General features: G+C 43.9%; 1 protein-coding gene across 3 annotated transcripts in view; it reads left to right on the top strand.

Moving 5' to 3' along the window:
• Nucleotides 1–23,224, top strand: part of RGL1 (ral guanine nucleotide dissociation stimulator like 1) — a 292,633-nt gene extending 269,409 nt beyond the window's left edge. For all 3 annotated transcript variants that reach the window (XM_061187547.1, XM_061187549.1, XM_061187550.1), the window contains 6 exons: nt 1,788–1,909; nt 4,375–4,464; nt 10,412–10,598; nt 14,476–14,730; nt 18,219–18,333; nt 20,804–23,224. In XM_061187547.1, the coding sequence (XP_061043530.1) occupies nt 1,788–1,909; nt 4,375–4,464; nt 10,412–10,598; nt 14,476–14,730; nt 18,219–18,333; nt 20,804–20,991 (957 nt within the window). In that variant the 3' untranslated portion in view covers nt 20,992–23,224. The remainder of the gene's footprint in view (nt 1–1,787; nt 1,910–4,374; nt 4,465–10,411; nt 10,599–14,475; nt 14,731–18,218; nt 18,334–20,803) is intronic.
• The last annotated feature ends 1,212 nt before the right edge of the window (nt 23,225–24,436 follow it).

Below are 24,436 nucleotides of genomic sequence, written 5' to 3'. Positions count from 1 at the left end.
AAGGAAACGGTCTTCATTGTTACATGTGGATAATTATTCTTTTCCTTTCCTGTCAGCATGGGACGGGGTGTTCAACATCAATTTGAAATTTTTCTGTGGAGAGTAGAAGAGTTCCACACTGCATGAAAAAAGATAAAACAGAGCTTTGAAAATTCACTATGGTTTTAGTGTTTTTTTAAATGGTGTATTTAAACAATTCCAAGGAATATGAGTGAGCAAAATAATAACTTCACCCCATAGTAACTCTCATTGTTCTTTAGTTATTCATTCATTCTTTCATCCCACAAACGTTGACTGCAGACCTAACAGGGGTCGGGCAGTGTGATAGGTTTAGGGATTGCAGCAGAAAAAGCCCAGAGCTCCCTGCCGTCATAAAGTTCACAGTCAAGGAGGAAGGTGACAAACAGGCAGTTACAATGCAGCCTGATAAGGGCTTGTGAGCAGAAGTAGTGGGTATTATAGGAGCATATGGGAGGGGCATCTAGCCCCAACTTGCGGGGTCAGAGAAACTGCCAGGAGGAAATGACATTGCAGTTAAAACCAAAGTTTTAGGAGCTGACCAGGCTGAACTCATAAGTAACAAGATATACTACCCTAGACGAATGTTAAGCCTTCTGTCCCTGGTAGCGTTTGATGATAAACGTTCCTTGGATACTGAGACCAAGGGTGGAGGTCACTGGATGGGAAGTTGACACCTACGGAATCTGGCAGTTGTTGAGCTGCTTCTGTCCTGTAACATTAAAACCAATTCACAACTGGGCCCGTGAGCCACAACTACTGAGCCTGCGCGTCTGGAGCCTGTGCTCCGCAACAAGAGAGGCCGCGACAGTGAGAGGCCTGCGCATCGCGATGAAGAGGGAAAGCCGCAACTAGGGAAAGCCCTCACACAGAAACGAAGACCCAACACAGCCAAAAATAAATTAATTAGTTAATTAAAAAAAACAAAAACAAAAAAAAAACAAATTTAGTTATTGCCTCCACAGTTACCCATCTCTGTCCTTTCACTTCAAAATAACCCTGGATGGTAATCTCTTTCCTTTTAAGACTAGCATGTTAAACTTTTGGAAAGTTTGAGTGTAAAACCTAAAGCTAAAGCTTATATCCATTGCTGACTTAAAAAAAATCTTTATTGAAACATCTAAAGAAGTATAAATAATTTTGGACATAATTATACACTTGCTTCTCTTGTGAGCTTTAAAAGACTGAGTTAAATGATTTACTGGAGTAGTAAAAACCCAAGGATTCAGGAAATCTAAACATTCAAGTTAATGAGGCCCTAGACTGTTTAGATATTCAACCCTACCAAAACTTATTTATTGAGGGGTAAGGGTTGAAGAAGATGGGGGTGGGGAACTTGTGAGCTTCCTGACTTGGAGTAATTATTTTCCTTATCTTTTAGGAAATAGAATTTTTAAATACATTTTAGAAGGACTCAGGCTTAAAAAATAACTTTTCTGTCTCAAGAATGGAGATGGAAAAGAGAAAAAAGAAGTCACTATGACTTTAGGTAGTACCTAGTTTGGGTCACTTTGGTAGCTTGTTTTATTCACATAAATTGCTTTTTTTTTTTTTTTTTTTAAATTGCTTTTTTTTCAAGGAGAAAGAAGGATTGACCGCTAAAGCATGCAAAGACACCAGTGAGTCAGAGTTACAAGCAGTACTTTAGAATCCTCCTAGATGAATTTGTCCATCATTTATCCTACTGTGGTGTGTTTTCATGTTGAAAAGATGTATATTTGGTTGGCCTTTTAATTCACTCTTTCTCTTTGGTGCTCTGTCTGCTTTAGGAATTTGAAGTGATTGCCCAAATCAAGCTCTTACAGTCTGCCTGCAACAGCTATTGTATGACCCCAGACCCAAAGTTCATCCAGTGGTTCCAGAGGCAGCAGCTCCTAACAGAGGAGGGGAGGTAGGCGGACACATTGCCCATCAGGGTGGAGCTGTGGTGTTGGCCAGAGGAATACTGCATCTGGTTCCTCATTTGGCTGTTTATTCAACAACTATTTAGCAAGCAGCTCCAAGGTTCCAGGTCCTCGGTTTTCAAAGGTTAATGGTATAGCAGGAAAAATTGAACTGATGGCATCAGAAAATGTGCTTTCAGATTCTTGCTCTACCATTTATTTATCTTTGTCACCTTGAACAAGTCACTTATTCTTCCTGATCTTCAGGATGCTTATCTATAAAATGTTTCTTTGAGAAGATTAAATGTAATCACATTTGAGACAGCATCGTTACCATGTTTGTCACTATTAGTAATTGGTACTAGCTTTGAGGGAGCTTTCAAGTGGGGAGGGGAGAGAGACTCATGAAGAATTGAAATACAATGGGTAATCAAAGTGCTGCAGGACCCATAGGCAGGAACAGTTCACTTGGCCAAGGAAGGGGGGAAAAAGGGAAGATAACATGAAGGCATTAACATTTGGGCTGGGCTGTGAAAGAAAGAAAAGATTTCACCAGGAGAACTGGAGAAGAACATTCCAGACAGAAGAATGTGAGCAAAGGCCTGGTGGCCTGACAAGCTTGGCATTTGGAAGAACAATTGAACTCTGGTTGGTTCACAAGGGACGGGTGTCAAAATAGAGGTTGACGAGCATGGAAAGGTACATTAACTCCAGTGCCTTGAATGTTGGCCCAGCAGGGAGGGGTGTGTAGCCTTTACCCTGTAGTTCAGAGGATTAGAGTTCACAGGCCATATCCAGCCTACCTCCTGTTTTTACATTTTTAAATGGTTGAAAAAGAAACAAAAGAAGAGGAATGTTGTGACGTGAGGCAGTTATTTGAAATTAAAATTTTAATATCCATTAATAAAGTTGTACTGGAACACAACCCATTCATTTCCCTCTTATTTATGGCTGCTTTTGTGCTTTAAAGACAGAATTGAGTAGTTGCAACAGCGACTCGTCCTGTAGAGAAAATATTTGCTGACTTTTGCTGTAGACTAGGGGATTTCCTTGAAAGTTTATCATCAGGGAGGGTGAAGTTGACAGCAAAATAAGTATTTTGCCAATGAGGAAATTGAGGTTTAGAGAAGTGTTATAACTAGTCAGTGATAGAGTTTGGAATCCAACTCAGGTCTGCCTGACTCTAAGCCTAAGCTCTGAAGGTGGTTGTATAATGTTGGACAGGTCATGTAAACTCTGGAAGCCTGTTTCCTCATTTGAAAGACAGATGATTTCTGAGGTCCTTTTAAATCTCAGAATGGGTTGGTCCTGTTACATTAAAACCTTTGATTCAAGAAAAAAAAACTTTAATTCAGAGTACTCATCGGTTAATGAGATTTTTTTCTTTGCTATGTAGAAAACAAAACAGTTACTGCCTCTCTTTACATTTTCTGGTCTGATGATCAGCGTGTACGAAGTTCCTCGCTCTGTGGATATCCTTCTCACGTATGGCACATACACACCATGGCTGGTGGTTTGGATCAGAAAGTTCAGGCTCAGAATATCAGCTATGGAATTGACTTTTTAATGATTAAAGGAATCTTGTTAAACATATCCCATTTTTTTTCTTGCTGTTTATAAAACCCCTACGGCTTAAGTTAATATTTGAATAATTCCCGTCTCAATGAATACGTCTGCTTGACCAACTACCTGGATACATCTTTAGGTTTAAAAAAAAAGTACATGTAATAAGCAACTTACCAAGCTAATATTCACCACTTAACCTTCCTCACCTACCGAGAATCAAGTACATCTCCTAGCTAGAGCTACAAGCTTTCATAAAAGACATTTCAAGGCAGATATAAATTCTTCTTGTGCCTATGGAAGTTATATCTGCCTGGCATATAGATGTCTGAATCTGGAGCATTTTTAATTTAGGAGGTTTTGGCAATTAGAAATCATATTTATATATTTTTGTCAATAATATAACTGCCTATGTCTGTTTACTGAAGATGAGATCATTTACAAATGTCTCTTCTTTCATTTCCCTTAGATAAATAGTAAGTTGAGCATGTGTGTGTGTGCGCGAACACACACACACACACACACACACACACGCACACACACTAATGGGAGGGAGGTGGGAGAGAAGAAATGATTCTTCCCCTGGCCCAGCAGTGGGTTGAGAACAATCAGGAAAACAGAAAGGAGTCAGCTTTTGATGCTGCCAGAGCAGGCAAATTCATGTGTTTGAGGCATGCAAAGCTAAACAGCCTCAATCTGTACACCAGTAGGGGTTTGAGGAGGGATGTGTCAATTTGTAAACTCTGGTCATTAAGTCAGTACCCTCTGACATTTGCCATAGAACAACATGGTACTTGTCTTTACTTTGAATAATCAGAGCCTACCTCTACAAGGAAGCCAGTAAATCATGTGGATTTAAATCTGTTCACTTCCCAAGCTCTGCCCTCACGAGCTCCCCTCTCTCCCCCAGCTACGCCCTCTCCTGTGAGATCGAAGCGTCTGCCGATGCCAGTGCCACCTCGCCCAAGCCTCGGAAGAGCATGGTGAAGAGGCTCAGCCTGTGAGTGCCACCCTGGGGTCCTGGGGCCCCAGTGGGGTCCCGTCTGAGTCGGGGAGGGGAAGGGTATTCAACAAAGTTCCCCTAAGCCAATTCACTCACTCGTTAAACAGTTTATCTTTCTGTCATGAATTCAATAGGTTTTCTAAATCCACTCATTCTTCCCCACTGTTCTCTCTCTGGTCTGAACCACCATCATCTCCTGCCTGGACCACTCCAGCAACATCCTTCCTGGCTTCCGGCCCCACCCTTGCTCCAGCAATCTGTTCTCCACCCAGTAGTCTGGTCATGTGTTAAAATGTACGCCAGATTATATTGCTTCCTTGCTTTAAAACTTCTGATGGTCTTATTTTAAGGTAGTCCCAAACTCCTTATCCTGTTTCATTAGGTCCAGTGTGATCTTCCCCTAATCTTCTTACCACCTTCCTCTGGTCCGACACGCCCCCTTGTTCACCAGGACCCAGGCTCACCTGTCTCCCAGCCATCCTTCAACCACACCAGGCTCGTTCCGCACTAGATGCACCAGGTGTTTGCACTAGATGTCCCTGTGGCCTGGCGTGTGCTCTCTCTGGGGCTCGCTCCTTCAGATGTTGGCAAAACCATTACCTCCTGAGAGAGCATCCTGTCTAATGTTGCCGTCTGCCCAGTCAGTCCCAATCATACCGGCTGTCACCTTCATTGGAATGTAAGCCATCTGAGAGCAGGAACCTTGTGCGTCGTACTCATGGCTGTTTGCCCAGCTCAGTGCCAGGCGTAGCTAACTTCGTAACACCTGTCTCCCTTTGAGTACAATCCGAAGTCTTTACAGTGGCCCTCAAGACCCTTCAAGACCTGCAGTACCAACTGAACCCCATCTGCCCATCCCATCCCCGTCTGTCCTCTCACCTTTCCCTCTCACTGTACTCCGTGCACTCCGGCCCCCCAGGCCACCCTGAGCACACAAGTCACACTCATTTTTATTTGCTGTTTCTTCTGCTTAGAACACTGTTCCCCAGATAGCCAAATGGCTCACTCCCTCACCTCCCCCAGATCTTTGTCACCTTCTCATGAGCCTTCCCTGACCACCTTATTTAATACTACAACCTGTCCACGTTACCTACCCTTGGCACACTCTCTCACCCTCAGCCGCTTTGGATTTCTCCATTGCGTTTACCTCTGGCTGATGTGCTCTATGTTGTATGTATCTGTTTATTATCTAGAATGCAAACTCTATGAAGACGGGCATTTATGTCTGTTTTTTATTCATTGCTAACCCCGGAACCTAGACTGGTGCCCGATACATACATGATTAATAGATATTTATTGAATGAATAAATTGAGCCGTGTGCCAACACTGTTCTGAGAAAACAGTACATGTATTTCTCATCCAATCCACAAAATAACCTAGTAGGTCCTGCTATTATACCAACTTTATAAACCAGGAAAGTAAGGCACAGACAAGTTATTGTAGGATCTGGGCTCAAATCCAAGATTTGGCTCTAGAGCCAAGGTTATAACTCTTTTTACCGTCTTCCTAGTGGAGAAATACTTTCTGAAGGAAGAGGGGAAGGAAAGATGGAATGGGAAGTAAGAAGTGGAGGAGGAGAAAAGATGAGGGAGGGAAGGAAGAAAAGTAGGAGGAGAGAAAGGCTGAGGAGGAAGGAAGGAAAGGAAGAGAGATGTAAGTTTAATTAGACCCTGTGCTTTGATTGTAGCACTTTTATAGAAGAGTCTTAAGAGAACCTAGTCTCTGTCTTGAAGTTGATCTCTTAGACATTAAACTCTGGAAGACATTCGACTAATGAATCTAATGAAAGCTAAAGAGGTTAGTTCAAAGAAACAAGGTTATCATTTGATTAATAAATTTGTTCTTCCGTTTTGAAAACGTGTACCTGTATCTGATCCTTTGGGTGACACACCACGGATGAGCAAGAACGGTGACTAGGGAACGTTGAACATTTTTCATGGCGGGGTGGGCTTGGGAGCCACACTGACCTGACAGATCTCAGCGGCACCAGTTACTTGTTGTGTGAACTTCTGTTTCGTCATATGTGAGACGAGGATAATACTGTTCACCTCAGTGAGTTGTTGTCAGGACTAGTGGGGTTGTAATACTCCTAAAACTTCTAGCTCTCAGTGGGTGCCCGAAAGGAATTTCTTTAAACAAAACAACTTTGTTACAATCTCTTTGAGTCTTTTTTTTTGTGGGAGGGTGGTGGTCAGGATTCTGACTGTTTCTATGGGTTTTGGTACTTCCCATCACTTCTCTCCACCTGCCTCAGTGAGTCCCACTGAGGCATGGAGGCACGGATGGCCCACGAACCTGATAGTGTCAGATTCCCATCGTAACACATGGCAGCATGAGCTTCCTCCGTCACAAGCTGCTCACCTTTCTACCTGATATCACGTGATGCCAGGCATTTGAGGATTAGGTTGGAACATGTGATTTTATAGAAAGCATTTTGAAGGTCGTCCTGATGTCTGGCCATACCTCTCTCTTTGTCCAGATGCCTACCCGGCCCCTCAGGAACACTAGACTTCTGACCTTCTGGATTCACCTCTGTGGAATTTTCTGTAGTATCTTGCTATCTTTTCCTTGCTGCAGTTATGGGGGAGAATGAACTCTCTTTTAAGATAAGCCAGGGGCCTGACCAAGCCTTGTGAGCTGGTGAGATGGACATGTGCACAGGGGTTCAGACTCCCTGGTAGAGGAGTCGAGGAATGCAGGGCATCGTGGTGGTTGTCTCTGCATCAGTAAGAATTGGGCATTTCTGGACTTGCTGTGATAACTGGCGGTCAGCACAGGGAGATGTAATGCCCCAGTGCTACTTCCTTTGCCTTCTTGCTTTTCCTGAGGGAAGAGGGGAAGGAAAGATGGAATGGGAAGTAAGAAGTGGAGGAGGGGAGAAGATGAGGGAGGGAAGGAAGAAAAGCAGGAGAGAAAGGGTGAGGAGGAAGGAAGGAAAGGAAGACTGATGTCAGTTTAATTAGACCTTGTGCCTGGAAGCGGCCACTGCCTGCTCATTTTTGTATAACTGCTTCCCTGTGACTCCGAGTATCTGCATTTACTGTGCTGGGTGCTCCAGCAGCTCGGGGTCCTCTCCCAGCACCCACTCTGGCAGCGCGCAGCCTTTGTGAGGAAATTCATGTGAAATCCAGGAGAGGCAGTACTGTCAGGGTGCAGAGCCCTGCACAAAGTGTGGCGGACACTCCATACATCTCTCTCGTTAGTGAAATCTTGCCGAGATGCTTGAGTTTAACCCTTGGTATCTGCAGTTGAGTTTGAACATTTATTATGAATAGCACAGGTCACATGTCCCCCATCTTATTCCTTGTACGTATAAAGGTGTTTGTATAACATTCATTTTCAAAAACTTTTATGATCTTAGCATTTTTTACAAGTGTCGAAAATCTATTTTTTCCTCTCCCCACATTTAATCACCCATCATCCAAAGAGATTGGAGAGAATTTTGGAGCCTTAGGGGAAGAGGTGCCTCATTTGAAGGTCAGAGATGCTTAATGTTGAGCTAGAATTAATCTTTACAAATCAGAATGACCTCATGGAATTGTACCAATGGAAGAACCTTTAGTCTTTGAACAATTTAGTTCTAAGTTAGAGACTCTCAGTTAACGGGCTAAGGACCACTAATTCACAGCCTTCAAAGGTCTACCTTGTAATTCATGGAGAAGTACGACAGTAGCATTATTTTCTCTTCTGTGAATTGTGGTCAGTTTAGCTTTTTTCCCAAAGCCCCAGTAGTGCTTGGAGGTCCAAGAAAGGAAGTGACATGGAAAATGGGGCAAGAGATGGTGGGGTGGAGATGAGACAGAACAAAGATATGCTTTAGGTCTTGGAATTTGAGCTTGTAATTCCCAAAATTATTTAATAAAAAAAAAAAATCAAGCCCATCTTCATTGTTTCTATTATTTTATATAGCCAGTGCTTGTTTGGGTTTGGGCCTGTTTGCTAGTTTCTTTACGTGCCATTCCTTCTTGCATCTTACAACTTCCTTCCTTGCTGTCTGTTAATGGTAAACAGTCATTGTCTGAGAAAGTCTTTATTTTGCCCTCACTCTTGGAATTATATTAGATGGGTATGGAGTCCAAGGATTACTGTTATTTTCACTCAGCACTTTGAAGATATTATTCCATGTCTTCTGACTTCTGTTGTTGCTTTTGAGATGTCTGATGTCTGTTGAATTCTGTTCCTTTGCATTATGCCCCCTGCCCTGTTGCTTTTAAGAACTTCTTTTGTCTTTGATATACCACTGTGCAGGTTAAGTGGGGATTTAGTCTTATTTATCCTATTCAAGATGTGGTTCCTGGATCTGAGGATTCATGTGGTTCATTAGTTCTGGAATCTCCTCAGCCACTGTCTCTTCAGATGTGGTCCCTTTTCTCTTCTCTCATTTGTCTTCTTTTGGAATTCTCCCTACATACATGCAGGCATTTCTTATTCCATTCTGTGTGTCTTTTAACCTCTCTTATTATTCATGTCTTTATATTTTGATGCTGATCTCTGAGGATTTTCTTCAGACCTATCATCTAGTTCACAGTTTTTCTCTTCCACATTTATTTAATCCTTCCACTGAGTTTTTAAATTTAAGTCACTACCTTTTTCACTCTAGAAGTGAAATTTTTTTTGCAAATTATCTTCCTGTGCTTTTGTCAGAGTGTCTTGCTCTTAACTCCCATTTTCAGTTTCTTCTTGTACGTCTTTAATGTTTTTCAACATACTTGTTTTATAGCATGGCTCATGGTAGATACTCAAATATTTGTTGAATGAATGAATAAATTATTACTTTCTTTCTGACAGTTCTTGTAATCTAAAGTTCTCAGTAGCCTAGATTTGCTGTTTTGTTATGCCGGTTGACTCTGTCTTTGGGTGGGTTATTTCCTTGTGTGTATTTTGTAACTTTGTATTGTGAGCTCATCTTTATCAGGGAATTCTCTGCAGCCTATGTTGAAGGTATACTCCTCCAGGAAGTTTGTTGTCGTTGCTGTTGTTTTTTAAATGCTAGTTTCTTCAGAAGGATCACTGGCCTGAGAGTTCCTAGTTCCTAGATCAGCTAAGTAATAGCAAATCTGAGTGAGTTGCTGGCTAAAATCACACATGATCAGGGGAGACATTTTTCTCCTACCCAAGCTCAGGCCAACAGGTAAATTTCACTGCTGTCTTCCTATGTCAGTAGGAAGATTTTTTTTTTAGCCCATCTTTTTACTAAGGGTACAGCCCTCTGAGGATCCTGACTCTTTGTAAAGGATGTCAGTACTAACTGCCCACCTTACATAGACAGAAGCCCTCATCTTTGGACCCTGCGTACATGTTGAAACCCATGTGCCTAGTTTGTCAGGGTTGGTACCTCCACTCCCCATCCAGAGCAGAATTAGCTTGCATGTTCTGGTTTTCAGTGCACTTTTCATCTCTGGCCTGCAGGGACTTTTCTTACTGTCTTGCAAGCCCAACTTTAAAAAGAATTTTTAATGTTTCTTATCTAGCTGTTTTACAGTGAAGGAGTTTAGGTTATTTCAGTTCACTAGATTGTTGGAAAAGAAGTCTGCCTTCTTGGTTTCTTGTCCAGCGCAGTGCCAGCCTCCTTCTTCTGCCTCCTGGATTTCATTTTATGGTGGGAAGTGATAGGGGTGTGGCCACGGCAATCTGACCCTGCCAGAGTGGTACAGAACTCTCAAAAAAATGGAGACCCATTGACCCAGAAAGACCTCAGATTAATATGGCCTTTCATTCAGCTAAGCAATCTGTTGTGTTCTTTGAGGTTAGAAATAACCTATTGGGACAAGATGTTTACTATGATCTGTTAGAAACTTTGTAGCAAATGTTTCCCTAAAATAATAATGACAGGGTACACAAGACTGAGAAAACATCAAGGATTCGTTTAACACAAAAATATTTGCTTACTCATGGATTCCAGATTTGTAAGAGCCTGAATGCCTGGCATTATGTTTTCTGCAGACTGTTTCTGGGGTCGGACATTATCACCAGTAGCACTCCCACCAAAGAACAGCCCAAGTCCACTGCCAGCGGGAGCTCTGGTGAGAGCATGGACTCCGTCAGTGTGTCATCCTGTGAATCAAATCACTCAGAGGCGGAGGAGGGCTCCATCACTCCCATGGACACACCTGATGAGGCTCAAAAAAAGGTATATACTTCACCCTTTTCCGTAATTCCTAATGCGGGCACCTGACCTAGTGTTTGCCACACGAGGGATGTCTGTTTTCCAGTTGACCACTCTACAGCATTTTGCGAGTCGTGTTTTTAAGAGGTGTTAAAAGCAGAGTTCAGTCTGGGGACTCATTCCTTATAGAAACATGTCTAGAAGCGATAAGCCTGTTTGTTCATTCATTGAGCCTTTGAAATATTGTTCCGTTCCCACATCCAGAGGCAACTGAAGGACTCTGACTTGTCACATGAGCTACACTTCATTCAGGAGATGGAGAATTTTCTTGGAGCAAAAAGTCAAGAGCCAAAGATGTGTCAGTCTCTCGGTGTCATACCTTGTCTCAGCCAAGGTTTTACCACAATAATGGCACAGGGCAAACCACTCCAAAACTTAGTGACCTCAAACAGCAACCATTTATCCTCTGTCCTGCATCTGCAGGTTGGGTTGGGCTTGGCCCTAGGCCATGGGTTTGGTCCAGGTCTGCTCTACCTGCCTCTCGTTATTTTTGGAGTTAGGAGCCACCCAGGGCATGCTCTTAATCATGCTAAATTGGATGAGCAAGAGGGCAGTCCCAGTCCTACAAGCGCACAGCAAGGCTTTACTTGGGTTCTGTCTACCAAAATTTGTTGGCCAAAGCGAATCATGTGGCCAAATCCCACATAAATAAATGAGGTGGGGAACTATATGCCACTTCTCATGGGAGGAACTGTGGCGTCTCAGGGCAAAGGGCATGGATGCAGGGGAGGTTGAGGAATTGGTAATAAGGATATAATCTACTGTGTCCCCCAAAAGGGAAAGTGATGAGAGGTGATAAAGGAATTCCCAGAGAGAGTTTTTGTTCTCCATGGCTGCATAAGTAAGTGAAAAGAAAACAAAAGATCCACCTTCATCTTCTGTACACACCTGCTTCAGTCTGTTGGTCAAGGAGCTTGGATCAGAGATGTCAGCTTTGATGTGACTAGGACTTGCACCATTTTGGTGAGGATCTTGGCTGGCCAGACTTGCTGTGTAAGTGACTTCTGGCCCCTTAGCTTATGCTTAGGCCAGTGAGGTAGAGTGTTGGTAACAGTTCCTTCTTTTCATTTGTATCTGCCATTCTGCAAGGGGATGCGTGTGCTGTTTCACGTTGTGTTATAAGCACCAGCAGCAATCTGGGAACCCTCAGGTGACCCTGTCACAAAATAGCCAATCCAGGAAGGGCTCATTAGACCTGAGATGACTCAGATGCTGCCCTAGCGGGATTTCTCACCTTTTTGCTTTGAAATCTGGAGACACATCTTTAATGCTCCAAATATTGAAGGAAAGTTCTGCAAACACCCACAGACTGGCTGTTCTCTCAGGCATATCTCCTTAATCAGGGATGGAATCATTCTCCGTGACTTGGCACTCAGCATTGACTTTGTCAAAATCTGGAGTGAGGCCCCATCATTCACCTTTTGACAGGTTCTTAAGCTTTGTAGGCCCCATTTCTGATGGTGGACATTGTACAACAGTGACAACTAAGCTATTGCCCACATCTTTGTGGGATTTCTCCCTGTCCAGGGAGGAGGTAGAATCACATTTGCATCTGTTGATGCAGTGGACGTGCACACAGGTCCGGGTCATCCCTCTTAAAACTATGCAGAAGCCCTGCGTGTGTCCTGTGCACACCCCTTGCTGCATCCTTTTTGTCTCCCCCCCTTATCACACTGGCTCTTCAGTTTCTTGCTCAAGTCATGAATTTTAATTCTTTGGATGAACATTTTTCAGAGTCACGAATTTCTGTGGGTTTAAAAATGAGTAATTGAATTGGATGCAAGTAGTTGCTGGGCTGCAGAAGCCCCGAATGTTAACTGGAAAGGCCTCAGTTCTGCTCAGTGCTTGGCTGGCCCCAGAGACCTTCACTGCTCCTCCCTACCCTGAGGTCCTGCAGCCCTCCACGCCCACCCTGCCTTTCCCACTGGCTACACTGTGAGGTCCCTCTTTTGAGTAAAGTGTAATTTGCATTCCTTTTTCTTCATTCCCCTGATCGTGGTTTCCAAACATTTATTTCACATTTGCTCCACACTACTTAAATTCCCAGTAAGAATTTGGGCTCATGAGGTGGTCTGTTTAATGGTGCTATAACCCAGGCATCGTCAAGGCTTTATCTTAAATATAAATCTAATTAAAATCATGGAAAAAATCTAACAAAAGGAAAAGGATTTATGTGGAGGAAAGGGAAGGGGAAAAAATTGAACCAATAATTGGAAAGTGGACCCTCTTGGCTACTGTGTGGTATACCTGCAAGCAAAGTCAGGCTGTTAAAATTATCCACCACCAGTTAGCCCTCAAATTGAGCCACTAAGTTGATTCACTTGGGAAGCTAAGAAAAAAAAAAGTAACTAAACAATATTATGATAAAGCCTCAGTTAGACTCCTACATTACTGGAATTGTCACATCATCTTTTTGGCTCTATTAAACTAATGATGCAGTCGAATTTAATGTACGGTTATTTAATGTACAGTTATGCCACAGGAAAGGGAAGTCATAGGAAATAAAATAGAGGAGACTCCATTTTACTTGGAAGCCAGATAATCAGAAAGCTAAATTTCTGTTCTTTGTTTCCATGGGAAGGTAGATGGGTACGAAAGAAATTAGTTAAGTTATTTATTTTTTAAATGACTTCCAGATTATTTTATTGGATTAATGTGGTATAATTTAGCTCAGCTCATTTTGAGAAATTATTTGTAATTTTCTATAAAAAGAATTGATATTTCAAATGATTCAATTAATGATTTTTTTGGACCACCACCTAATGAGTTGGGGGCATCCTATTTCTTTGGTATTTGGTGTTGCACATGTAAGAACCCTGTCGTTAATCAGAAAAACACATTAACTCTAGTACCTCATTCCTTAATTATCCTTGGTATACAACATGAAAATGTGTACAGTTGGTTCTGGAAGCAAATGTGATTTAGTGGTGGAGCCTCTCATAGGCTGTGTTCCCTTGGGCAAGTCACTCTCTTTCTCTGAATCGTGTTTCCCTCATATTTCTAATGCTCTGAATTTTGTTCACAAGGTAGTTGGAAGACCAAAATGAGATAAGATGTCTGAAAACTCATCACAAACCTCACAGCCTCACAGAGCTGAGCATCCCTGGGGCAGTGGTGTGCTGTGTTCATTCACCACATTCTCATCGACTACAGACTGGGCCTTGGCTGCACCCTTGCTCTGTGAACCTGGCCGTGGAAGTCAGGAAACTTGAGAGCACAGCCTGATGGTGCTGTCAACAGCTGTGGCCTCAGGTTCTTCAGCAGTAGAGAGGGATTGGGGCCAGGCCATCTCCAGGTGCCTTTCCAGGGCCTCATGTTCCCTGCAGAGCTGGATAATCTGTGGTCCTCATCTTAGAAACTTCTAAAAATATAGCCATTTCTCTCCTGCTCCAAAATCTGACGGTGAAGCGGAATCACAATAGAAGGGATCTCTGCGGGCAGGTCAAGCATCCTTCCTGCTCAAGGCAGTAGGACTGGGCTTTCTTCCTGCTCCGTAAGCTTCGGGCTTCCTTCACTAGCCCAATATTGCCTCTAGTTTCTGGTATTTGCTGCCACCTGCTGGTTAACCTCCTTCAGAGCAGCTAAAAGCTAGGGAAATGAGAGGACCACCTTGCCTCCCATGATGCAGAGTGATTCGGCTGAGCACTGAGTCACTGACAGGCATCTGCCATGGGGGTGCTTCCACCAGACATAAGACGCACGTGTGCTGTGGGCTGCTGTGGAGGAAATAACGGAAGTTTATTAGTCTCAACATCGACCTCTGCTTTGACACTTGGGAAGCACACTGTTGGCCAAGGTTCTAACAGTTCTGTTTCCTTCTGGGGTGTGTTTACCCTTCCAGCTCTCCGAGTCCTCCTCCTCCTGTTCCTCCATCCACTCTATGGACACAACTTCCTCAGGGATGTCGTCCTTGATGAACCCCCTCTCCTCCCCTCCGCCCTGCAACAACAACCCGAAAATCCACAAGCGCTCTGTCTCTGTGACATCCATTACCTCGACAGTGCTGCCCCCCGTTTACAACCAACAGAACGAAGACACCTGCATAATCCGCATCAGCATAGAGGACAACAATGGCAACATGTACAAGAGCATCATGGTAAGGCGCTCAGACCGACACCCGAGTACTCACGTGCCGTGTCAGCACGTACATGTGCATTCACACAAAATGAGTCAATGCCAAAATCTCCCTGGATATAGACTAATAATATATAAAAATCTGCATATCAGCAGTGCATAGAGGATATAATTTTTACGTCTTAAAATTTGCTAAACCTTATTCATCCAGGTCAGTATCACCCTCTTCAAAGCTCTCAGTTGAGATGACTACATGAATGTATCCCAGGGAAGAGCCCACTGCTGCACGCCTCCTTGCAGGTCTTCCTGGGGATTAACGTGTCTGCATTTATCATTGAATTGCCGTGCATTCTTAGCAATGTCCTCGGTAGCAGCAAAGTTTTCTCCTTTAGTCACTTGGACTCAGTAAAGTGGATGATCAAGCTGGACATACAGTTTGCGTCCACGAGGAACTATGCTTATAAATAAATGAGACTGACCTTTTTGAGCTTCCTATAAAAACTCTGTTTCTGAGCACAGTTCCAAAAATGTGTTGAATAATGGCAGTCTTTTTGGAATACATACAGAGCCTCTCCTGGTAATAACCTTGGGTGTGTAAGGTCTGGTGTGTTTATTACAAGAATAGACTCCTTGTCTTAAAGGACGTGTCATGTATTGAAAAGCAGACTCTCCTTTGCAGTAAAATCCCACAGTAAAATGTAAATCTCGCGTCTCTCCGCATCTTCATGACTTGCCTTCTTCGAGCCACACTGACTGCTTATAAGCTCAGCTTTGAATATGATGTAAGTGATAAGGAGGCACTGTCTTTTAACATCTAAAGAAAAGCTTTACTAAAGCATTCACTCAATCAGCAAAATATTTCTTGAACATTAGTTGTGTACTAGTCATTGGACCAGGCTTTGGGAACAGGGAGATGAGTGAGACATTTCTGTCTTTGAGGAACTTATAATCAAAAAGGAGATCATAAAGCATTTTTCAAAATGTATTAAATACTTTAATAGAGGTCAGATCAGATTGTAAAGGGCCTGCGGGCCTCATGAAGGAGTTTGCATTAATCTTGCAGTAGAGTCTTATCGCAGGCTTTTAGGTGGCGATCAGATTTGTTCTTTAGAGAAGTAGCTGGCATTGTGGAGACCTGATTCAGAAGCGCAGGGGGAGTAGATTGGAGGTGGCAGAGCGAGTTAGAAGCTGCCATTATATTCCATGTAGGACGTATTAAGGGTTTGAATGACGGTCGTGTGGCTGGAGATGGTATGGATTTTTGCAAGATTTTTCTAAGTTAGAATTATGGAATTCATCCGTTTAGTTATGAACTTTTTGGTTACTGTTCTGGGGGAGTGGAAAAGGGAGGACGAAAGGTTGTCCAGGCAGCCGGATGGTTGGTGGTCCCGTCAAGTGCAGTGTAACGACTGGAGCAGGGGGTTTGGGGTGCACTTAAATCCAAGGTCACCATAGGACATCCAAATGGCATCACCTAGTAGATGGTGAGAAACACAGGTTGGTGCAAGGCTGGTGCTGGGGTCGAACGCTGGGAGTTGTCCAGCTCCACCGGCTGGATGCGGTCGTGCAGCGAGTGAGGAAGGGCTGAGGCGGAGCCCACGTGGTAGTGAGGGAGGGGTGATACGGGAGTGTCCGAGAGGAAGGGGCGCCACCAGGCAGCCGAGGTCATCAGCCGTATTATTGTATTTTCAGGGTGGTTTACTCACATGGCTTCTCTCACATATGCCAACCAGGGGAGTAAGTGCCAGCTGTGTAACTACGGTGTCTCTGAACTAAAAGGAACCGAGAACTGAACACGCAGCAATGTGGATGAATCTCTGAAACACCATGTTGAGCCAAAGAAATCAGATATCCCGCATCCTGCAGGAGTCTGATCTTTCAAAAACAGGCCCAACCTGTGGTGTTAGAAAACTAAGCTCAGGGAAGGGCACAGCTGCAGGAGTACTTCCTTTAGACTCTAAAAAATGTATTTTTCTCCTTTAGAATTTTGTATACATCTGTTTCTCCCTTGTATAAGGAGGTGCTAGATGTTTTGGTAACAGACCCTTGAGCACGGTCTTTGTCACTTACAGGGACCCCATTGTAATGCATATTATTTACTGAATCACAAATTCAGCTGCTGCCCCAGATCGGAGGGAGGCCTGTGGGCCCAGACATCCTTGGGCTCACAATGACAGTTTCTTGGAAAAAATCAGACTACTACGTCGTCGTCTTCTTTTTTTGGGCTGTCTCTCTCCTCTTACCTCTTGGTGAGAACAGCTTTTATTTTTAAGTAAGAATAATCTGTGTTTCATTTTGCTTTCTTTCAAATTTAAAGAAATCACCCAAGGGATAGTACATAAGTCAGCCCCCTTTTCCTGTTGCTCTGAGCATCCTGAAAATAGTTGGCTGATGGGCAGAGATGAAGGGGAGAATTGGGGTGAGAGGAGGCTTAACTTGTACTTTAAAAAATGTTAGATTTATTATTTTTAAACACTTAGAAGCTCATTTTTATTGAAGTGTAATTTACATATAATTACATACATAGATCTGAAGTGTTCAGTTCTTTGGGTTTTTATAACTATAACCATATATATGTGTACATATAGTTACATATGTATACTTCTGTTATATAACCACCACCCCAAGTCTAGATCATAACATTTTTTATCGCCCCCACCCGTCCAAAATTCCTTTATGCCCCTTCAATCCTGCTTTAACCTTAGTTGAAGGTAAGGTTAGCTAGTTTTCTAACCCCACAGGTTGATTTGGCCTGTTTTTGAAAGAACAGACTCCTGCAGCGTGTCATCTTCTGTGTCTGCTTTCTCTGGCTCGCCCGTGATGTTTGTGAGATGCATCACGTTGTCGCACGTTTCAGTTCTCAGCTCCCTCTAGCTGCTGAGTCGCGCTCTTGTCATGAACGCACTACACTGTCTTTATCCTCCCCTGTTCTCCTATTGATGGAGATTCAGGTTGATTCCACTTTGGGGCTGTTATGAATAAATCTGCTATGAACGTTTGTGTACAAGTCCTTTCGTGGACCTGATGCTTTTATTTTTCTTGGTAGATACCTGGGGGTGGGGATTCCTGGGTTGTAGAGTCACTTGTGCCTTTTGAAATGGTCATTGTGCAGAACCGTGGCCGTTCTGACCCACAGATTGTAACCAGTGCTCAACAGGTGGAGGATAATTTTGGCCCAGGACTGAAAACGCTGTGCATTTTTCACAACTCCCTCATATATATTCTTCCATCGGAACCTCCATTGGAACTGGCAAGGCACCCAGTCTCTCTGTTTTGATGGGGTAAGACACTGTGGCTCTGAGAGAGCAGGTGACCGAGAGAAAAGATGACCTGTTATCTGAGGATGGAGCCAGGACTGGAACTTAGGAGTGCTGGCTCTTGGTCCTTTCTCATTCCACCTGGCCGTTTCTCCCGGGGAAGGCACAAGACAGCAAGGATAAGAAGGTCAGCACAACTCTTCCAGGAGACCTGAAGCTAAATGCTTTACACACCCTTTCATTGTCTTTCCAGTTGACGAGCCAGGATAAAACTCCCGCCGTGATCCAGAGGGCGATGTTGAAGCACAATCTAGACTCGGACCCGGCTGAGGAGTACGAGCTGGTGCAGGTCATCTCGGAGGACAAAGGTAGGCGCGTGTTCCTTCTCAAGGCAGACTGCCCCAGTGTGAGAAGACGGGAAATGGATACAGTGTCTTTTTGAAATGGAACCAAGTGAGGGTTTTTAATCACGCTAGGGTGGAGTTGCCGGGAACCGTGCCATCACCTCACTTGTAGAATTGAGCGTCTCAGGCTGGTCCCCCAGCAACCCTTGTTGCTTTCTGCGGTTTTGCTGAGCGTTCCTCCCGCCCGTTCTCTGTAAACTTCTCCTCAAGCCTTCTTGTAGGAAGAGGTCCCTCCCTGTGTCAGGAGTTGGGGGATGGGTGGGGTCTGTCGGCTCTTTGCCGATGGCCATGCACCTCCATTAACCAATAATGTGTGTCCAGGTTGTGCGTGACCCTGAAATGTCGCAGTTCCTGCGATAATTTCTCATGGTTTCAGTTAACCGTTTATGAGAGTCTGTCCTTCAGTTGATCCTTATTCATGATTGATCTTCAAGCGGCAAAAGCTTCCAGCGCCAGGATTGGAAGGTTCTTTACCTCACACTTACTGAGGCAAAGAACTGGTGATTACAAAATGCTCTGGTTTGCCTAGGAATCCATTAGTTGAAGAACTCCCTTTTATGAGAACTCTGGGCACATAATCCCCCTGCATGTATCGCTTTGCTAATCTGAATTGGGGTTGTATTTGTTGAGGGGGAGGCGGCGAGCTGGTAGGTAACTCCTCTATGCCGTGTCACATCCGAGAAAGAGACTCAGGCAGGCTGAGTCTCTTTTCCAAGTGCAGAAGGAACAGCCAATACTGTTGACTGAGGCCAACCCTGTCTGCTGACAGACCCAGCACAGACCAATGCAAGTGTCTCAAGGGAGGGCTGTTCCCCAACAAGCATTCCCCCTAGAAAGGAAAAGAAGAATTATACAAGGTGGGGGTTATGGAAGGGAGCAGTTATTCATACTCCATTTGACCAACAAATCACCCAGGGCTGTATCTCGGGCCCCGACGAGAGTAGGCGAAGTTAGAGTCGTACCTTTTCTTAGCAATGAAAAACTATAGCCTCTGAGAAAATTCTTGGAAGTTTTCTTTCATCCAGCTGAGCCCTAGGTCGTGGGGCAAACCTTTCTCTGTTTCATCTTTTAATGTAGTTACTGTTAAAAGTCCAAGCCTGAAAAGTGGTCTCTTGGGTTTTACCGTGTCGTCCACAAACCAACACGCCAAGGTGAGGCCAGTGGGTGTGAAGGTCCAGGAGTCCCGGAGTGCAGCTGGGGCCCAGCTTCACCAGCTGTGTGGTGGCAGGTGGGCTGCTTGACCTCCCTGGGCCTTGGTCCTTAATTAGTTAAATGGCGACAATACCCTACTGGTTCCTTGTGCATCATGGGTGATTATGACAGGAAATAATGCACCCGAAAGTGTACCGTATTGGAGATATGTTGATATATAGCTGTGAGGTAGGTTGTTACTGACCCAGGAATATGTGGGCAGGAGACTGGGGACACTTTAAGGGAGTTATCCTTTATGGAACATTTGTGCAAAATGTAGCAGAGTCACGCAGAACCTGATTGCATCAGCCATGCTGTGGAATCTCAGTGGTCGAAGTTAACATAAGGTCGACTTAATCCAGTTCTGCAGGCAGACACCTCTCCTGGTTGCCTCCGTCACTCCACTGCCGCAAAGCAAGACTTGCACATTTTACCTTTTTTATTCCCTGTTGGTTTTTTAAGATATCCGTTACCCCTGAGTGCTAAAGAGTATATACCTTCTTTTAAAAATAAAAATGAATTCAAATCAATTTGCTCAATAACTTCATATTATGCTTGGAATAATCCTTGTTCAAAAATTGCAGCTATCTATATAGGTGGGAGTCACTGCAGTAAGCAATGGTTTAAATGTTAAGAGATAGATACTATCTTATTTGGTTGCCCTTTAATATTAAAATGCAAGTTATTAAGGAAGCAAGGCCTCAGATGGTGTAACATACTGGTTTGATTTGGGATTAATTAAAAAATATTTTGATATTCCAAGTAAAGAGTTCCGGAAAACGGTGTAGATTTTCTGCCTTTTTCCCGTGTTATTGGATTCGCTTAGCCTCTGTGAAAAACTGCATAGTGGAGTGGAAAATGGACTGCGGGAGGCTGGAAACCCGGGTTCGGGTCCCAGTTTTGCCCCTGACTAGCTGTGCTCTTGGGAATGTCTTTTAAGTCCTGTAGGCCTCTGCTTCCTACTGCACTTCCTTCCAGCTAAAACATCCTGCATTTGCGCATTTTGTTTGTGGCTTGAATTTCTAAGATTGGATTCGCACTTAGGTTTTTTAACTTGGGATTGGGAAATTGTTGGAACCAATTTGCGGGGAGGGAGTGGTGGTCATTGTCTGGTTCCGTTTGCATTCCAGGGACAAAGGGCCATAGTCCCAGCCGTGTGTCGGAGCAGAATTTCCACCTGCCACGGTCAGTGCTGGGCTGACCTACACGAGCTGACTACCTTCTCTTTCCTCATCTTTTTTAGAACTCGTGATCCCAGACTCGGCAAATGTCTTCTATGCCATGAACAGCCAAGTGAACTTTGACTTCATCTTACGCAAAAAGAACTCTGTGGAAGAGCAAGTAAAACTACGTAGCCGGACCAGCCTGACGTTGCCCAGGACAGCCAAACGGGGCTGCTGGAGCAACAGACACAGCAAAATCACCCTCTGAAGGGAGAGACCAGTGGCCCCTTGCTTGCCAAAGGCAGGGTGGGGCTGAGAACAGGCCGTGGTGATTGCAGCTACCACCCAGTGTTAGAGGATCATTGGTGAGGTGGACAGATATTTATTGAGTACCTCTGGTGTGCGAGGCACTATGATAGGCATCGTGGGGAAATCGGAGATGAACTTGACACGAAAAGGATGATTCTCTTTGACCTATCTGAGACCGAAATGCAAAATTACCCACATTTATAAATATATATGTATGTACACATATTTGGTATGTGTGTGTATATATATAAATATGAGGGACTTATGGGATATTCTGGACTATGGAGAAACAAATTTGCACAATGGCCTGGGAAGTCGAGGTCACTTTTTACAGGGAAATAGAAGGAACTGAGAACCTCGTCTCATACCTTCCAAGTAAACAGAATCAACCCTAGGAATACAGAGTGTCCTTTGTGCCAGTATTATAAGCAGTCCAAACTATTTTTATAAAGGGAGAGGATTACTTTCTCAATCAAGTGCCACCAGAAAAGAACCGCAGAGGCAAGAACTGCCACAGGCTGAATGAAAGGCCACCTCGGAAAGGGTTTGGATGAGCCAGTGGCTTTGACCTCTGCTTGCATCGGCCAATTTCTGCTACCCCAGGGAGGGCGAGGAGCAGCTTTGGAGGCCTGTCTGAGCCACTGGTCCAGCCGTTGTGACACCTCTGGAGGCAACACAAGCCCATTTTGATTTCTGGCAACTGCATTGTTTGTTTCCCCCCCTAAAGAACATATCACAATCATTCTTGCACATACAGCCATGTTCTTTGGTAACTTATCAGCCAGAAAGGAAAGCGCAAAAGGATGACGACTCATGTGGACTCTGATCCGTCTCGGAATGCCGCTACTTCATTGTTTTTTTCTGATTGCTTTTTGCATGTGAAACTACATGTCTGCCGTCTTTTGCCATCTGGATCGCAGTACCTCTATATTACGTGCAATGTGTTCCTCAGGTGTAGAAATTCCTACTGCGATTGACTGTAACTGATGATTTTGAGCCTGTGAAAGATTTCTGAACAGCGATTGCTCTGTGACTAGCCCCTCGGAAGATGCTCACTGCTGAGAGCAGTGTCCTGTTTTACTTACTGACTTTTATAGCCTTCCTGTGCCTAGTCATGGGGAAAGAAACGGGGCTCTGTATGTTATCCAGCTCGTTTCTAAAGAGGTACCTTCTTTCAGATGGAATCAATAACTTTTTTTTTTTTTCAGGTTTCCACCCTTGGTATCACAGTATCACTGTTAAGTGACACTTTTGTCTCCAGTACCACCATCATCCTCTCCCTTCCAAATCTGAGCTGTGGCTGGGGTTTGAACTACAAAGCCATACGTGGGATGTTGACGCGTTTAAGAAGCACTTTCAGAATGTTGTCCTTTTTAAGAAGAAAATTCTCAAAATACCAGTTTTTATTCCAAAAATAAAGAATGAACCCAGATATGAAGTGCAGATTGTAATGTGGAGCTTTTTTTTTTTTTTTTCCTATCCTGTAAGACAGCTCCCAAAGGTTATGTGTGATTTATGTTACATAAATAGCCATATGAAATCTGCAAGAAACACCAGGGAAAGTCTAGAGATTTGTGGCGGTGGACCAAAGAACGAGAATGAGCCAGGAAGGCCTCAGATTTCCTTTAGGTCTTTCTAGATCAGACCGCATTGTAAAGACCGACTGGTTTCAACTAGTTGAAAAGCACTTTTTTTCTGTCTGCGAGGCTGGTTCGATTTGTGCTTCTGTGCGTGGAGGAGGGATGGCCAGGGTGCTAGACATCATGGGGATTGAAGGAAATGTAGCCTCAGCCTGAATTTCTTGGTTGGAAGGTCAAAAAGAAAACGTAGAACTGTTGGCCTGGTTTAGGGCGCGGCTACCAAGACATACGTGTTGTGCCCATGTGCTCGCCTTGTGTATTTATACTGTATATGTAGAGTCTAGATTTATATACTGCAATGTAAAATATATATATATTTTTTCCTTTTTTAAAAAAGACAATGGACGTTACAAGTAGATAAAACGTAGCCTCATTTATTTAATGCCACTTTAAATGTCTTAAATTTGTTTCCTGGTGGACAGCCGGGCTAATACTTCTAGCTGCTCGCATGCTTGTCTTTCTGCATCTCCATCATCTGTTTACCGTTTGGTCAAATTAATAAACTGGTTTGGGACTTGGTTGGCATGTGCGGCCAGACCCAAAGGGATTGTATCTGGAGTATTAATCTGGTGGATCTGGGTTCCAGGTATGTCAAGGAGCTTTTTGGAAGCCCATGCTGGTTCAGTTGGAGGGAGCAGAGGGAAAGCCAGTGGCACAGTTAGGAGGGACCCTCTCCACTGGCAAGTGTCGTGCGCATTTAGGGGAAAGAATGACGTCTTAGGAAACTGCCATCAGAGGCGATGCCTTGCTGGACAGCATTCTTAGGAGCAGTTTGGCTGGGGACACTTTGTATAAAATCAAACTTAGAGTTGGGATCCAAGGCAGTACTTTGCCTTCTTTTTGACAGCCTTTTCCTGAGTCTCCAATTGCTACCATCTGCACAATTCTTGAAACCATCCACGGTGCTCCGGAAGTCGGGAGGGCCTCTGTGGAGGAAGGAAACAAGGTCTTCCCAAAAGGCAGCTTCATTCAACAGATGCAAGTTGTCATTCTGTCACATTGTTTCCCAAAAAAAGGGGATTCCTAAATGGATCCAAATTATCAAGTTTTCTGGGTCCTTGTGGGATAGTGGAGAAAGCCAAGTAGGTGTTTTAATAATCAATAATATGGGCAAGAAAAAAAGGGATTTCTATGTCTGGCACTAGGTGACTATGTTTTCAAGATCATTTGAGAAAATGGGTTCCCTTGTTTTGCCTCCCTGTAGAAGCAGCTTGGTGAGATTTTTGCCTGAAGGAATAATGTCTTAAAATTTCCTTCTTTGGAGCCTTTTCAAATTTGCCATGCAGCACAGGACCATTAGAGGCATACAGTATTGCCCCGTGTCCCAGTTTTAGTGGTATCGAGAACTTTCCCCGATGTCAACCCTCTTTTTCTACAGGGCTGCCGCAATGGCACCAGTTACAACCTGTATCCACAGTTCCACTATGAGAAGTTATTTCCGTCATGTTTTGCATTACCGTTTCCCCTAGGATCTCTGTTAAAATGAAATAATTCTGGAAGGGATTATTAGGCTAGCCTAGGCTAAAGTAACAAACCATGAAATCTCAGTAACTTACTTAAGATATGACACGTTGAAAACTAAACTAGGTATTGCAAATCAGGCAGCTCTCCTTAGCGGCTCCAAGGATCCAGGCAGCTTCCATCTTGCAACTCCGCCATCTCAGATTTTTCCTTCAACTCCCAGTGATGGTAGAGAGAACTCACAACTCTTCCTGACTGCCTTAGACGAAAGGGACCACATCACTTCCATTCACAGTGCATTGG

The sequence above is a fragment of the Eubalaena glacialis genome, chromosome 3, assembly GCF_028564815.1.
Source record: "Eubalaena glacialis isolate mEubGla1 chromosome 3, mEubGla1.1.hap2.+ XY, whole genome shotgun sequence".
NCBI classification, from domain to species: domain Eukaryota; kingdom Metazoa; phylum Chordata; class Mammalia; order Artiodactyla; family Balaenidae; genus Eubalaena; species Eubalaena glacialis.
This window is presented reverse-complemented; position numbering and strand designations above follow the sequence as displayed.